This window comes from Vipera berus (assembly GCF_964194415.1).
Source record: "Vipera berus genome assembly, chromosome: 1".
In the NCBI taxonomy this organism is placed as follows: Eukaryota; Metazoa; Chordata; class Lepidosauria; order Squamata; family Viperidae; genus Vipera; species Vipera berus.
This window is the reverse complement of record NC_138202.1, coordinates 271820615-271836052: the sequence shown is the minus strand read 5'-3', so window position 1 is coordinate 271836052 and position 15438 is coordinate 271820615. Positions and strand designations below refer to the sequence as shown.

The following is a 15438-nucleotide window of genomic DNA, read 5'->3' as shown; positions in this document are numbered from 1 at the left end:
TATTTCACTTTCTTTTTCTTTTTTGTTTTACAAAAACACACATGCATGCTGGCTGCTGGCTCTAAATATACAGAACTAATTTGGTGTTAGTTCATTAAATTGAAGGTGATCTAAGCGTTCACAGGGGCTTGTGTTCTATAGGAAAGTGTGAAGTGGATTAAACAGGCATTCTGCTGGAAAGCTTCCCCTCTTAGCCTTCCTAAGGTCTCTCATATCTTCGGGCCTCTGACACAATAAATCCAGGACTAGCCTGAGATTTTATGAAATAATCATAAAAATAAAGGTAAAGGTTTCCCCTGTCTAGTTGTGTCCAACTCTAGGGGGCAGTGCTCATCTTCATTTCTTAGCCGGGAGAGCCAGCATTGTCCAAAGACTCTTCTGCAATCATGTGGCCAGCATGGAACACTGTTATATTCCCACTAAAGTGATTCCTCTTTATCTATTTGCTTTTGCATGATTTCAAACTGCTAAGTGGGCAGGAGCTCTGGGGCAAGTAACAGGAGCTCACCCTGTCACGCAGTGCTTGGGTATTGGACCTGGGCTGTCAGCTTTCCAACTGGCAAGCTCAGCAATCTTTAACCGCTGAGCCATCAAGCCACCATAAATAATCATATTTCTATCCTTGCAAGTTGACTTGATTTACTTTTCTAATTTGTGATGCTATGATATGAAATGTATACATCATCTTCAAGCTGATCCGTAAAGTATCTTAAAATGGATGATGAGAAGTGTAATGAACTAGATCCAGAATCCCAATAACCTGCACCCATCTTCACTTTTTTTTCCCTCAGAGATAAGTTCTCCCATCTCCAAACACAGAGGAGGGAGAATTTGCAGTCTTGCCCACCATAGCTTCTTTTTGGTTTTATCACCTCCAGAATCAACTACAAAGCATGGGCTTCCTATTCACTAGCCCTAGAGGAAAACATGATGTTACAAGTGATATACAGTTAGTCCTCAATTTAAAGTCCTAACAAAGCCTATGCCCATCACAATCTTAAGTCGTAATGGTCATAAATAGGTTTTATGAGCATTTTTGCAGTGAACACAGTGGTTATTAAGCAAATCAACGGTTTGTTATGGGTGTGGGTTTGCCAGAAATCTGAAGTAACTACCATTTTTTGACAAAACCATCCAAAAATGTCATGAGTCTGCAGTCTAGTTGCCAAGCACCCAAAGTTCAGTTATGTGACTGTGTGGTGGGAGGTGATATCAGAACTTTGAATTTGGTTCCTAAGTAAACCCCAGGTAGGTCCATCAGAACTTTGGACATTTATAAGTTGAGGAGTACCTGCAATGTAATGTACGCTGGCTGTATGTGGCTACTGACATTGTATATACACAGGCCTGGAAAGCCTGAATGAGCAGTTTTCCAGAAGCAGATATCACATAGTGATTTTATTATGAAAGATGGGGACAAGACAACGGTACCCTTCTAACTCTATGCAGCTTTTTTTGAAATGCATCTTGTTATTGTTATAGCCTGTAAGAGGTTTTCTAAAAAGAATCCATATTGGGCAAAATCATTCAACAGACTAGAAGAGAGAAAAAGTAGAAGAGACCTTATTTTTTTTCAAGCCAGTGTTATTTTTAACAAAAAGACAGGGTCTGATTCTAACCATTCATTTTCTCCAAGGTTGAAGAAAGACAAGTTAGCATCATTAAAAAGGTATTGCTAATTCAGTATTTCCAAGAAATTAGAATGGATTTCGCATACAGTCTCTCTCTCTCTTCTGGATCACCATGAAGCACCGCACCATACCACTGTTGCTCTCCTGAATGATCTTATTGTAAAAGTGTTCATTTCATAAGATTGGGGAGGGATGCCTTCAAGTCAGTGTTAACTTCTGGCAACTCCCTGAAGTTTTCTTGGCAAGATTTTTTAGAAGTGGTTTGCCATTGCCTCCTTTCTAGGACTGAGAGTGACAGGCACAGGTTCACCCCCTAAGGTGGGAGTAGAGCTGACAGCCTCCTGGTTTTTAGTCTGATATCTTAACCACTACATTAAAACTGATTTTCTTGACATCACGTAACCTATTTTACCTGTTAATCCATCAGAGTATCACTGTACAGAATGTTTTGAATGATCTTTCATGTTAGCTGAAGTAAATGTTGTTACATCTGCCAAATGAAAACATGGGTCACTTAATTAAAGGTAAAGGTAAAGGTTCCCCCACACATGCATGCTAGTCGTTTCCGACTCTAGGGGCCAGTGCTCATCTCCATTTCAAAGCCGAAGAGCCAGCGCTTGTCCGAGGACGTCTCTGTGGTCATGTGGCTGGCATGACTAGATGCCAAGGCACACGGAACGCTGTTACCTTCCCACCGGAGTGGTCCCTATTTTTCTACTTGCATTTTTATGTTCTTTCGAACTGCTAGGTTGGCAGAAGCTGGGACGAGTAACAGGCGCTCACTCTGTTACGCGCACCCGGGATTTGACCCGCCAAACTGCCGACCTTCTGATCGACAAGCTCAGCATCCTAACCCACTGAGCCACCGTGTCCCTTAATTACTTGGCCTTAAATTTAATTGTTATTTTGTTTAAAGTAAGGACTCTTTGCCAGCTTGTTCTCTTTAAAGGAGAAATTGTCCCTGTTGTTTATGTCAACTTTCATCTTTTTTTCATGCTAGGATACTGAGACCACTTTATTATATCTTCGAAATGTGGGTTTTCTTACAGTTAAGAGTTGAGATATGAAGAAATAAGGTTTACATTTTCAATTATCATCTTTTCTCAAGAGAAAATATTTCCAGATCCCTAAATCCAATCCCCTTGATTATCATTGTTAGCTTTCTTTGCATCTGTTTGGTTATATGAATCTTTCTCAAACTGTAATTCCCAGAACAGGATAAAGTGGGGACAGGTGTGTTAGAAACTCCAGATTAAGTCACTTCGGTCTTTAATCAATTTTAATGGAAACTCTTGCCTCAAACAAGAAAGTACTCCTTAGAAAAATCCTGGCATAAACTTTGGGATGGGCTTATTTAGTTATATGAATCATTTTACATATAGTCTGCATCAATTTTGCCTCTACTGAATTATAAGAATTGTAAAAATAGTTCTGCAAATTAAGAAAGCAAGAAATTTCCCATTTTCCTATTCTACTTCCCTGAATATTTATTTATTTTTATGGGATTTGTATGCCGCCCTATCTCCCAAAGGACTCAGAGAGGCTAACAATGATAAAAACACAAAATACAAACATTAAAAGGTATTAAATCAAATTATCCCATAAATAGTCCAATTAAAAACACAATAAAACAAAATTAAGAAAACCTCCCTTCCATCAGTCCAGGTCGGCCTGTTGAAAAACCCATGTTTTAAGGTCACGACGAAAGGAACGGAGTTCCAAGGGGAGTTGATTCCAAAGGGCAGGTGCCCCCACAGAGAAGGCCCTCCCCCTGGGGGTCACCAGTCAACATTGTCTGGCCGACGGCACCCTGAGGAGGCCCTCCCTGTGTGAGTGCACAGGGCGATGGGCAGTCTTTCCTGGCAGCAGACGGTCCTGCAAATATGCCCATTTTAAATGACCTGTTCCTTAATATATGTGTTTTTATATGTATACACAAAAACTTCAGCATCTGGCTCAATTCTGCCCTCTGAACAGAACAGAATTTCTTCTACAAAGTATGAAATAACAAAGAAGAGACACTGTAAATCAGACATGTCAAACTCGTGACGTATCGGAGCTCTTTCCCTATTGCCGGCAATGGGGTGGGCGCGGTTTCCTGGTGACGCATCCGGCCCGCAGGCCGGCAGTTTGGCTTATTTAGTTATATGAATCATTTTACATATAGTCTGCATCAATTTTGCCTCTACTGAATTATAAGAATTGTAAAAATAGTTCTGCAAATTAAGAAAGCAAGAAATTTCCCATTTTCCTATTCTACTTCCCTGAATATTTATTTATTTTTATGGGATTTGTATGCCGCCCTATCTCCCAAAGGACTCAGAGAGGCTAACAATGATAAAAACACAAAATACAAACATTAAAAGGTATTAAATCAAATTATCCCATAAATAGTCCAATTAAAAACACAATAAAACAAAATTAAGAAAACCTCCCTTCCATCAGTCCAGGTCGGCCTGTTGAAAAACCCATGTTTTAAGGTCACGACGAAAGGAACGGAGTTCCAAGGGGAGTTGATTCCAAAGGGCAGGTGCCCCCACAGAGAAGGCCCTCCCCCTGGGGGTCACCAGTCAACATTGTCTGGCCGACGGCACCCTGAGGAGGCCCTCCCTGTGTGAGTGCACAGGGCGATGGGCAGTCTTTCCTGGCAGCAGACGGTCCTGCAAATATGCCCATTTTAAATGACCTGTTCCTTAATATATGTGTTTTTATATGTATACACAAAAACTTCAGCATCTGGCTCAATTCTGCCCTCTGAACAGAACAGAATTTCTTCTACAAAGTATGAAATAACAAAGAAGAGACACTGTAAATCAGACATGTCAAACTCGTGACGTATCGGAGCTCTTTCCCTATTGCCGGCAATGGGGTGGGCGCGGTTTCCTGGTGACGCATCCGGCCCGCAGGCCGGCAGTTTGACACCCCTGCTCTAAATAAATGCAGTAAGGATCTCACTCGCTACTTAACATTAATATATTACAGTATTGTGTTATGTGCATAAAGTAAATATTCTGGAGAGATACTTTCACTGATGCCCTTTTTTTTCCCCTCAGCTCCCTGGGAAGGAGAGAGAAGTTTAATTTCCATTCTGATCACAGTGGACTACTGAATGTAGATGCCTTCGCTCTCCACACACTATGATTAGAAGAGCAAACCCTATCATTTAAAGAGTATCAAAGGCACAGAACTATTTCTAAAGTGGAATAGGTAGTTTAGGCTTAATGCTGATACTTGAGAAGTGTATAAGGAGCAGGAACTTCAAGGAAAAGATTTAGAACTCTTCCAAAGTGGGAAAAGGTTTCAGTTTCCATTTTTTTTTCCTCAGAGAGCCTTTTTACTCTTCCTGTTTTTGTGGTTTGGTTATTAAGCAATTACTGTAGGGTCTTAGTTCATTCTGAGTAAAGTAACCACTAGCATAAAATTTGTAGATGACACCAAGCTGGCAGGAATAGCCAATACTCCAGAAGATAGGCTTAAGATACAGAAGGATCTTGACAGACTTGAACATTGGGCACTATCTAACAAAATGAAATTCAATGGTGAAAAAAGTAAGGTTCCACATGTAGGCAAGAAAAACCAAATGTACAGGTATAGTATAGGTGGTACCTTGCTCAATAGTAGTAACTGTGAGAGGGATCTCAGAGTCCTAGTAGTGGACAATCACTTAAATATGAGCCAGCAGTGTGCTGCAGCTGCCAAAAAAGCCAACCCAGTGCTAGGCTGCATTAACAGAGGGATAGAATCAAGATCACGTGAAGTACTAATACCACTTTACAACGCCTTGGTAAGGCCACACCTGGAATACTGCATCCAGTTTTGGTCACCACGATGTAAAAAAGATGTCAAGACTCTAGAAAGGGTCCAGAGAAGAGCAACAAAGATGATGAGGGGGCTGGAGGCTAAAACATATAGGGAACGGTTGCTGGAATTGGGTATGTGTAGTTTAACGAAGAGAAGGGTGAGGGGTGACATGATAGCAGTGTTCCAATATCTCAGGGGCTGCCACAAAGAAGAGGGAGTCAAGCTATTCTCCAAAGCACCTGAAAGCAGGACAAGAAGCAACGGATGGAAACTAATCAAGGAGAGAAGCAACCTAGAACAAAGGAGAAACTTCCTGACAGTTAGAACAATTAACCAGTGGAACAACCTGCCTCCAGAAGTGCTGAATGCTCCAACACTGGAAGTTTTTAAGAGGAGACTGCACAGCCATTTAAATGTCTGAAATGGTATAGGGTTTCCTGCCTGAGCAGGAGGTTGGACTAGATGACCTCCAAAGTCCCTTCCATCATCATCATCATTATTCGTTGGTGATGAGGCTCTGCAACTTATTTGCTTGTTTTAATGAATACAAATAGTCCTCGATTTATGACCATAATTGAGCCTAACATTTCTGTTGCTAAGTGATAGATTGGTTAAGTGAGTTTTGCCTATGACCTTTCTTGTCATAGTTGTTAAGTGAATCATGCAGTTGTTAAGTTAGTAATATGGTTGTTAAGTGAACCAGCTTCCCCATTGACATTACTTGTTAGAAGGTTGCAAAATATGATCACAGGACCCTGGGATACGGCAACCATCGCCAATATGAATCAATTGCTAAGCATCTGAATTTGGAGCATGTGACCGTGGGGATCCTGCAATGGTTATAAGTGTAAAAAAACAGTCCATCTGTCACTTTTTTCAGTGCCGTGGTAACTTAGAATGGTCCCTGAATGAACTGTTGTACAGGAAGAGCATTTTCAAAATATCACTTGAATGACCTCTACGAACAAATACTGCAATGCACAATCTCATCCAATGAAGCTAAACAATGATGAATGATTTCATAAAGACTAAAAAGATATACTTCAATAGCTTAAAGAATAATCTATGAGATTCACTGCCATGAAATCTTTACGATCGCTATTTTAAAGGAATACTAGATGGATTTGTGGAGAATATAATTATTAGAGTTGTAATAGCTATATACCATTTAGGGACGCGGTGGCTCAGTGGGTTAGGACGCTGAGCTTGTCGATCAGAAGGTCGGCAGTTTGGCGGGTCGAATCCCGAGTGCCGCGTAACAGAGTGAGTGCCTGTTACTCGTCCCAGCTTCTGCCAACCTAGCAGTTCGAAAGCACGTAAAAATGCAAGTAGAAAAATAGGGACCACTACGGTGGGAAGGTAACAGCGTTCCATGCGCCTTTGGTGTCTAGTCATGCCGGCCACATGACCACGGAGACGTCCTCGGACAAGCGCTGGCTCTTCGGCTTTGAAATGGAGATGAGCACCGGCCCCTAGAGTTGGAAACGACTAGCACGCATGTGCGGGGGAACCTTTACCTTTAGCTATATACCAACTCTGGGTTCAACAGTAAAGAAAAGCCAGTGGCATTTTGTTATGTATCAAATTTAGTTGAACAATGGGATAAATAGGATGCTGGCTAGATAGGCTTTTGGTGTTACTTTCTACATTTCACATGCATTCAAGAGTGCAAAATAAATGCCCTTCTAACTGAGGGAAAAAGTCAGTGCCATGCCATCTACTGAGCATAATGGACCTTTATGTTATTCCTGTGGGTGCCAGTTAATGTAATACAAAGCATTTCAGCCCATTATATTTTAGAAAGTAACAGTTCACTGTAGAGGGTCTTCCTGGAGGGACTCTGCTTTCATTAAATTTAATTTGTTGGGAGCCACAGTTATCACAGGCTGATTACTAGGAACTGCATGCCATTAACCTGAGAAAAGAAGCTGTACATTAAAAAAATAGCTGTCTGTTGTTATTGTAATGTTTATTACAAACAAGGTTTTGCCTTTAACACAATCGGCAAGAGTTTTCCCATTGCACAGAGGATGCTGTAACGCCTACTGACTTTGCTATCATAGCTTGTCAACTTTGGGATTGCTGCTTTCTGCTCTTCATCACTCCATCTTGATCTTAGTTGTGTCTTCTTCCTTTTTTCTTGATCCTTATTAATCCTTATCCTTCATCCAGTCACCTCTTCCTGAACTAGCCTCTATATGACTAATCAAACACATAGCATAGGTTTTGGAGAAAAGATGGAACATGCATGCATGTGTCAGGTGTTAAAACTACTAGTTTCAAAGGGAAAATCCCTTAAGCATGTGGAGAATATGAAAATGTGTTTTGACCTTATGTAAGTCTTTCCAAATAGCTTGTTCTAAAGACCATCGCCAAAGAGATAATGAAAAGTTTGAATCTGATAAATATTTTTAACCACAATCAATCCACATTTCTATCTAATAATACTTGTTCAGAATCAGAACTCCATATCCTAAATTAGAATAAAATTTGAATAATTATCAGAAAAAATAATAAACCCCAGGGACCAATTCAAGTAGCTGAATTTTAATTTGCTTTCTAACTAGGTTGTAAAGTGTATGATAGTTCTGCAAGTAGGAAGAAAATTTATATGGGAAATATTTAAGAGAGTTGAATACAGTCTGACTGTATTCTTATAACTTATAACTGAGTATAGCAGAGCAGAGCACAACTACAAACAACATGATACATAATTAAATTTGATTTTATCTCAGTTATTTTGCATAGGATTGTGTACCTTAAATGGTTTAATTTTATGAATATTAAATGCATTTGCTTTTATGATTTCAAAGAGAGCAGTGCAAAATTGATATTGAATTAGAAACAAACATAAGTTCTCAATGAATGTCAGGTCAACTTAAAATAAAGATTGACAGTGCAAGTTACGTATAATAATTATTATGTATGTGTTCATGCACTCTATTAAGGATCAGAATAAATCACCCTAGGGAAGAATAAAGTATTCACCTATCTAATGGAGAATGAACAATTAGTAAAACACTAACAGGAATGCATAAATTTGTCATTATGCACTATCAAACTTATGAAGCAGATTTGTTTCTGTTGCTGTGCAGAATGAGGCAACTTTACATTCTATCTTCTGCAGGTCTGCATTATCTTAGTTGATCATCTCTTGTGTATTTGTTGGAAAACATAATAAAAAATTCATACCCCAAGCAGCACCTTAATCGGTTGTCATAATGAGAACACAATTCAAAAGGAGGTTAAAAATTCAATTTGGTGGATTCAATTTTTTTTAAAAAAAGAAAACTGTATTTGGAGGGAAAACAATGGGAGATAAAAAAAAAACTTTCAGCTGAGAAAAAAAGTGAAAACTCATGTGGGACTCAATAATTGCTTTATCTAGACTTCACAGATTGGTGATTAATTGGCCGGCTAAGGGATCACTTGGCATTCTAGGCTTACAAAAATTTGGGGCTCCTAGATAATAACAAATGCAGCACTAAAGTGCACAGAAAGCATGTAATCACCAGCTAAATTAATAGTATCTCATTAAATGCAACAAAGTTCATTAACTGAAACTCTGCATGGGGGGAACAGTATTATAAACCTTCCTGACCCACCTACTTTTTCTATTAAAGAGAAGTTGTGTGAACAGGAAAAAAAGTAAATTAGTATTTATGCAGAATTCTTGGCACATAATTTTGTGATACTTGCAATAAAGGTTAAGTGTGTGCTTTCCTGCTGCTAGAAGACCTCTTCTTGAACAGATGGCCAAGGTTATTAGCTATTCTACGTCAAGGATATGGATGTACACAATCATACAAATAAAAAGATATGTGACGTACTGTGTATATCTTTTACTGAATTATACAGTAGCATTTCAAACTAGTACAAGAATCAAGCTACAGGTTACATCAATTGCCTAAAGTACATTTCTTAGAAGCTGGTTATATAAGTTGACATTCTGCATATTAAAAAAGCAACAAATCTGGATTGAGCCAACACAGATTGCATATTTATCTAGATCAGGAGTGTCAAACTTGCCGCATCACGTGACATGTCACGACTTTTTCCCCCTTGCTGGAGCTGGGGTGGGAGTGGCTTCCACGTGACACATCCGGCCCGTGGGGCGGCAGTTTGACACCCCTGATCTAGATAAAAAGTTTTTCTATAATATGAGAAGATCCACTCTCCTCTGACCATACTGTTTGCTCAAGGTACCTAAGCTTTATGGTGTTTACAATGTTCATCACTAGGCATTTTCTTCAACGTGGGCATTAAGCAAAGCACGCTAGCAATGTTAAGTTGATGCATTGGGCTGTTAGGGTATTCTTGAGGAACAGGAATAAGAACAAAGAAAACGATGAGGCAAAATATAATTGAGTTCAAGGCAGAAATGTAATTTGAGAAACTGACTCACGACTTGAGTTGCTCTAGTTTTCATGAAAGCAACTCTGGGTGGCTTACAATGTAATAAAAAGTTAAAAAGTGCTAAATCGATATTAAAACGTTAAGGCAGGAGTGGGGGAGACCCATCAAAACTTGCAAGGTTTATAACTCTAACTTATAATAAAGGTTTCCTGGTTTAGTCTACCTACCTCTCAAAGGGCTGACATTTGTTCTCTTTTTTGGGTGATTAATTAGCAGGCTAAGAGATCAGTTGGCATTCTAGGCTTACAAAAATTTGGGAACCCCCCCAGATAATATCAAAGTACATGCAGCACTAAGGCACACTGAAAGAGTACTGTAGGGTTCCCTACTCTTTCATCTACATGTTGTATTCTTGGTCATGAATAGTCCCACCTCTCTTAATCAAGGCCAGCCTTATTTATGCGGCTTCCATATTCAGACAAAAATATTTATTTTTATTTATTAAATTTCTGTGTCATGCATCATGTCATTTAGAAAGCATTTTAATGTATACGCTATAAGAAATGTGTTTCAGTTCTGTTGCATTTGCTTCAACAGGCTAACATAGCTAAATTCTGGAAATTTATGAATTTTTATAAGCTGTTTAGTCATATACCTTTCCTGTGTAATGAAAATAAAGGTTTTGGGGGTTTTTTAGAAACAAAGTTTCAGATCTTTATGGAGTAATGCATTGCCCTATAATATTTTTCCAAAAGTAACTGTTGCCAGTTGATTCCAGGCTGGAGAGAACATTAAATGACTGCCTTTCAAATAGGCAATTGTATTCAAGTTCAGCAGATTTTTGGCTTGCTATGTTGAATACTTACAGCGGCAAGCTGGAAATGTGCTATTGATTTGTTCCATGACCTCTGTTAAATCTGTGCTAGTATGATGAGGCGGGACTAGCAAGTCATCTACACCTAAAGAGAACAAAATATGCAACTACTTTAGTAAAAAATAGTATTTAAAATCCCAAAAGCTGTTTCCACCTACCCCTATTATAGTTATGTTTTAAGAGAAAAATTAAAAAAGAATTTCACTAATTGAAATCTTTGATTTGTTAGGCAAGAATGGCTCATTGATAAGGGCTTGGATATAGAGGAATAAAAATTAAAAGTATCAATGTAATCCTTTTTCTCATATCTGAACTATAAAGCTTACCCACGATGGCTGCAATAATATTAGACAGAACTTTTACCAAGGCAATTAGTTGTGGTAATATTGCAGTTTTATCAAGTAGGTGATACATGCAAAATGGCTCTGTATTTCAAGTCAATGTATTTAGCAGAAAGCCTCAGTGCCCAAATGGCCAATGATTAGAACCTCCATATTTTAAATAAAGAAGAGGAAAAACAAAAAGCAGTAGTCCTGACTGCCAAATGCCCCCATATAGATGATGCATGTTCCTTGCCTTCAGGAGCACAAAAGTACGGAATCAGTTGTATGCCTTAAAGCTGAGGTAGCTGAAGGCAACGGTTGACTCCTTGTTCTCTAGCTTCCCTAAGGCTCTATAATACTTCTGGGGTATTCATCTGCACTCATTTCATAATCTGGACTATTTTGTGGCTAGTAGAAGCTGATCTATCTGCCTGGCCAGTTGGCCGGCCATCGGTCCATCCATCCATCCATCCATCCATCCATCCATCCATCCATCCATCCACATATTCAACCATCCATTCAACCATCTAGTCAACTATCCATCCATCCAACTGTTTAGCCACCTATTACTCATCCTTCTGTCCAGCCATACTCTCTCACCTACAAACTTACAAAGACTGCAAAAAACATACAAGTACTGGAAGGCTTGGCTTGGGTGTTTACAATTTTTGAGAGACTGGTGTATGCATGAACAGTAGTTGTGCAAATAATACTGGAGTCCACCTTTAAAATTTTTTTAAAAAGATTAAAAGTCACAGAGCCAAAGTTTTTTCTTTTGCTATGAATATTGGCAGCATTATTTAGTGTAATTCCAGGACCTGCAAAAATGGGACTGGAGCCTCTATGCAGCTCTAGGCTGTGGAAACATCTGTAGTAATTTCAGAGCTTGAAAGGAGTGAGATGCAAAAAGAACATATCCTTTTCATAGGCATTTTCAATATCAATGTTTGTACTTAATTAAAAAATTCAACCTCACCCTTTTAAAGTTATTTTTAATCTCAACTATTACAATAAAATCAAAGTCATCTATCATCACAAGGTAACCATAACACAGTAATTGTTTTACTTGTCATGCCTGTGGCCTGACTTTAATGGGATCATTTTACAATTGTTGAACATTCAGTAGTGACATATTCAGTTGACGGGTTTTGGTTTGTTGGCCGTTTTATCCACTTAGCTGTTACATTCTTTTTAATATTTCATTGTTTTATATTAAATTTTTGTAAGATGCCCAAAGGGCTTTACAATGGTTAAAACTACTTTATAGCGGCCAAAATGATAAATGAATGAATAATGGGTTTTTTTTTCCAAATTCAGAAAAGGTATGAATCTTTCAGCCAAAGTATGAAACTTTGTTGTTTTGAATAACAAATTTCATACAAGTAATTATACTTTTTCCTATGAATAAATTGAATACCTGACTCGGATAATAATGTATTGCACTAAGCAGTTTATGTAGTACATTCTTACTTAGTTTTTTGTACATTAACTTTCTAATTCTAAGAAGAAATGCTCGTGGCATCAAAGAAAAACATTTATTTCTGTTATTGCATTAGGCAAACTGTGTGTGTGTGGAGGGGGTTTGAGACAGAAATGGGGTCGTCCCATAAGTCTAATTTCAACCTGAATACACAATGGCAAGATATCTCAGATCTCAGCATACATTTTGATTAGCATTAATCTTATAACTAAATAGACTTTGGAAACTCATTCAAGGGAAATATAACACTACTAGCTGTGCACGTATTAGTGACTTACCTGTCTGATTAAACTGTGAACTAGCATCCTGATCAGATGAATATCCCAGGGTGGATTGCTGAGGTGATGCATTAGAACAGCCTCCATTAACCCTGGAATCTGTTTCAGGCTATAAATTAGAGGTGGAAAGAAGTGAATTTGAATGTACCAGAGCGTACATTAAATATCTGTTCAAATTTAATAAAATGGACTTTGTAGTAGTCAATATCCAGGATTGAAATGAATCAGATCCCATAAAGCGGAGCAAGCTTTTGATAGAGATACAGTAGGTTTTACTCATTGAACCTGAAGGTTCTCCCCCTATCCCACAGTGTCATGCTGGCAATCGGTTTGTTCAACTTGCAATGAACACATGTATTGGACTTTTAACAGACTTCATAACAGTTTTGATGTAAGCTGAATCCTGTGTTGGCTTTTGCATTTTTGGAACATTTCAAGGATGTGTAGAGCCCAGAGTCAGAGCAGAGCAGAATAGCAGTACCAATGCAAGTGACATCTTTCTCTAGCCAGGGGTCCCCAACCGGCCTGTGGCCCATTGGGAACCAGTCTGAGGCCATTGGGAACCAGGCCATGCATGCAGCAGACGGCATGCAAAGCCCCACTTGTGCAAGCGGCAGGCTCAAGGAGCCAAACCCATCCCTCCCCCCCCGTGCAGCTACCACCGCTGCCACGGGTCTACAGAGCTAGAAAGGTTGGGATCCATTGTCTCTAGCAGTATTTCTCAACTTTGGCAACTTGAAGAGTTGTGGACTCCAACTCGCAGAATTCCCCAGTCATTGAGAAACACTTATTTACAATACTGTAGGTTTTCTAAAAAGGTAAAGGTAAAGGTTCCCCCGCACATGCGTGCTAGTCGTTTCCGACTCTAGGGGCCGGTGCTCATCTCCGTTTCAAAGCCGAAGAGCCAGCGCTTGTCCGAGGACGTCTCCATGGTCATGTGGCCGGCATGACTAGACGCCAAAGGCGCACGGAACGCTGTTACCTTCCCACCAGAGTGGTCCCTATTTTTCTACTTGCATTTTTACGTGCTTTCAAACTGCTAGCTTGGCAGAAGCTGGGATGAGTAACAGGCGCTCACTCTGTTACGCGGCACTCGGGATTCGACCCGCCAAACTGCCGACCATCTGATCGACAAGCTCAACGTCCTAACCCACTGAGCCACCGCGTCCCTTGTAGGTTTTCTAGGATTAAACTAATTCTGTAAAAGGATATTTTTAAGTAACAATTTTCATGTTTTATTCAGTACATTATAATTAAAAACTAAGTTCTAAAAAGGGTCCCCATGAAATACTGAGTACTTTTCTAGAGGTGTTTTTCATTATCTAATTTAAAAAGTTATTTTTATGAGTATCTTTTTGATGGCTCTTCCTGCAAATTTCATGTCATACTAAATAGATGTTCCATATTATAAAGCAATTCTCAGCAAAGAATGAGCTGATGAATCCCCTTAGTCTCATTCTTTCTTCAAGCTGACATGAATTCACAAAATATTTTTCTTTGATTTTTTTGACAAACTCAACTGATTCCAATACCATATAAGCAATGGTTAATTTACTTATAGCCTATTTCTGTTATTCCTTGTCTTTGTATTAATAAATGTATTTGATCTGCAAGCTTCCAGATTTTCATAAGGATTTAGTTAAGACTTTTATGATTTCATTAGATTTTCTATTTTTAACATGTCTTTATGAAGCTCCCACGTGCAACTCTACTTCATCTCTCAGTCTGACTTTATTTATTTATTTATTTTATTTTAATTCCATTTATATCCTGCCCTTCTCCGAAGACTCAGGGCGGCTTACAAGCTTAGCAGTAGCCTTCATTCTATGTATATGCCTGCTTATTAGGGCTTTCATACACCCCCCAAGCAGCATTATTACAAAGTCAGCTTAATTGCCCCCAACAATCTGGGTCCTTATTTTACCTACCTCGGAAGGATGGAAGGCTGAGTCAACCTTGAGCCTGGTGGGACGCGAACCTGCACTAATTGCAGGCAGCTGGTGTTACTTAAGGAGGCATTAGCCCACTGCTCCACCAAGGCTCTTTGAACTGAGTATTTTGAACACAGTGGCCAAATGTCATGGAACCATCAATCCCTTGGGCTTATTGAAATAAAAATAGCAAGTACACCTTTAAACTGTGCTTGAAATTTCAAGTTTCAACATGATGAAATGCAGGGATTCAAAATAATCTTACCAACAGTATCCTCTTTGATAACACCAGCTCAATTAGTTTCCCCCACCCCTCATAGCTCTGAAAGAATACACACTTGATAGGTTATTAATCTAATCAACACTCTTCAGTCAATATATCATATTCACGAAGAAATCTTTTTTTTTTAAAAAAGAGAATGATTTGCAAATAAAATATTAGAAAAACAAACAGTAGCACAAGCCACAAGGTTACGTAAAACCTGTCACCACATAGTCCATTTTAAAACTTGAAAAGAAATGTAACTGAACAGTCTCACAAATAGGCACTTTAAAGAACAATGCATATTAATGCTTCCACAAGTTGCACAAACAGCCTGAAAAAAGGCTGTTACAAAATGCTTGCTGTGCACTATGAAAAAAGTGAAATTTGTAGACTAGTTCAATGCCTCAAATACAGGAGAAGAGTTAAACTGGAACTGGATTCACATATTTCAGAATAAACGGGTTTTTCTATTATTAATAGTAACAAAAGATAAGAAAGT

General features: G+C 38.9%; 1 protein-coding gene across 5 annotated transcripts in view; it reads right to left on the bottom strand.

Annotated features, from left to right (window-relative positions):
- Positions 1–15438, bottom strand: part of UTRN (utrophin) — a gene marked incomplete at its 3' end in the record, with an annotated part of 377026 nt that overhangs the window by 2200 nt on the left and 359388 nt on the right. For all 5 annotated transcript variants that reach the window (XM_081313934.1, XM_081313935.1, XM_081313936.1 and 2 more), the window contains 2 exons: positions 12744–12852; positions 10655–10747 (listed from right to left, as the gene is read on the bottom strand). In XM_081313934.1, coding sequence (XP_081170060.1) covers positions 10655–10747; positions 12744–12852 — 202 coding nt within the window. The remainder of the gene's footprint in view (positions 1–10654; positions 10748–12743; positions 12853–15438) is intronic.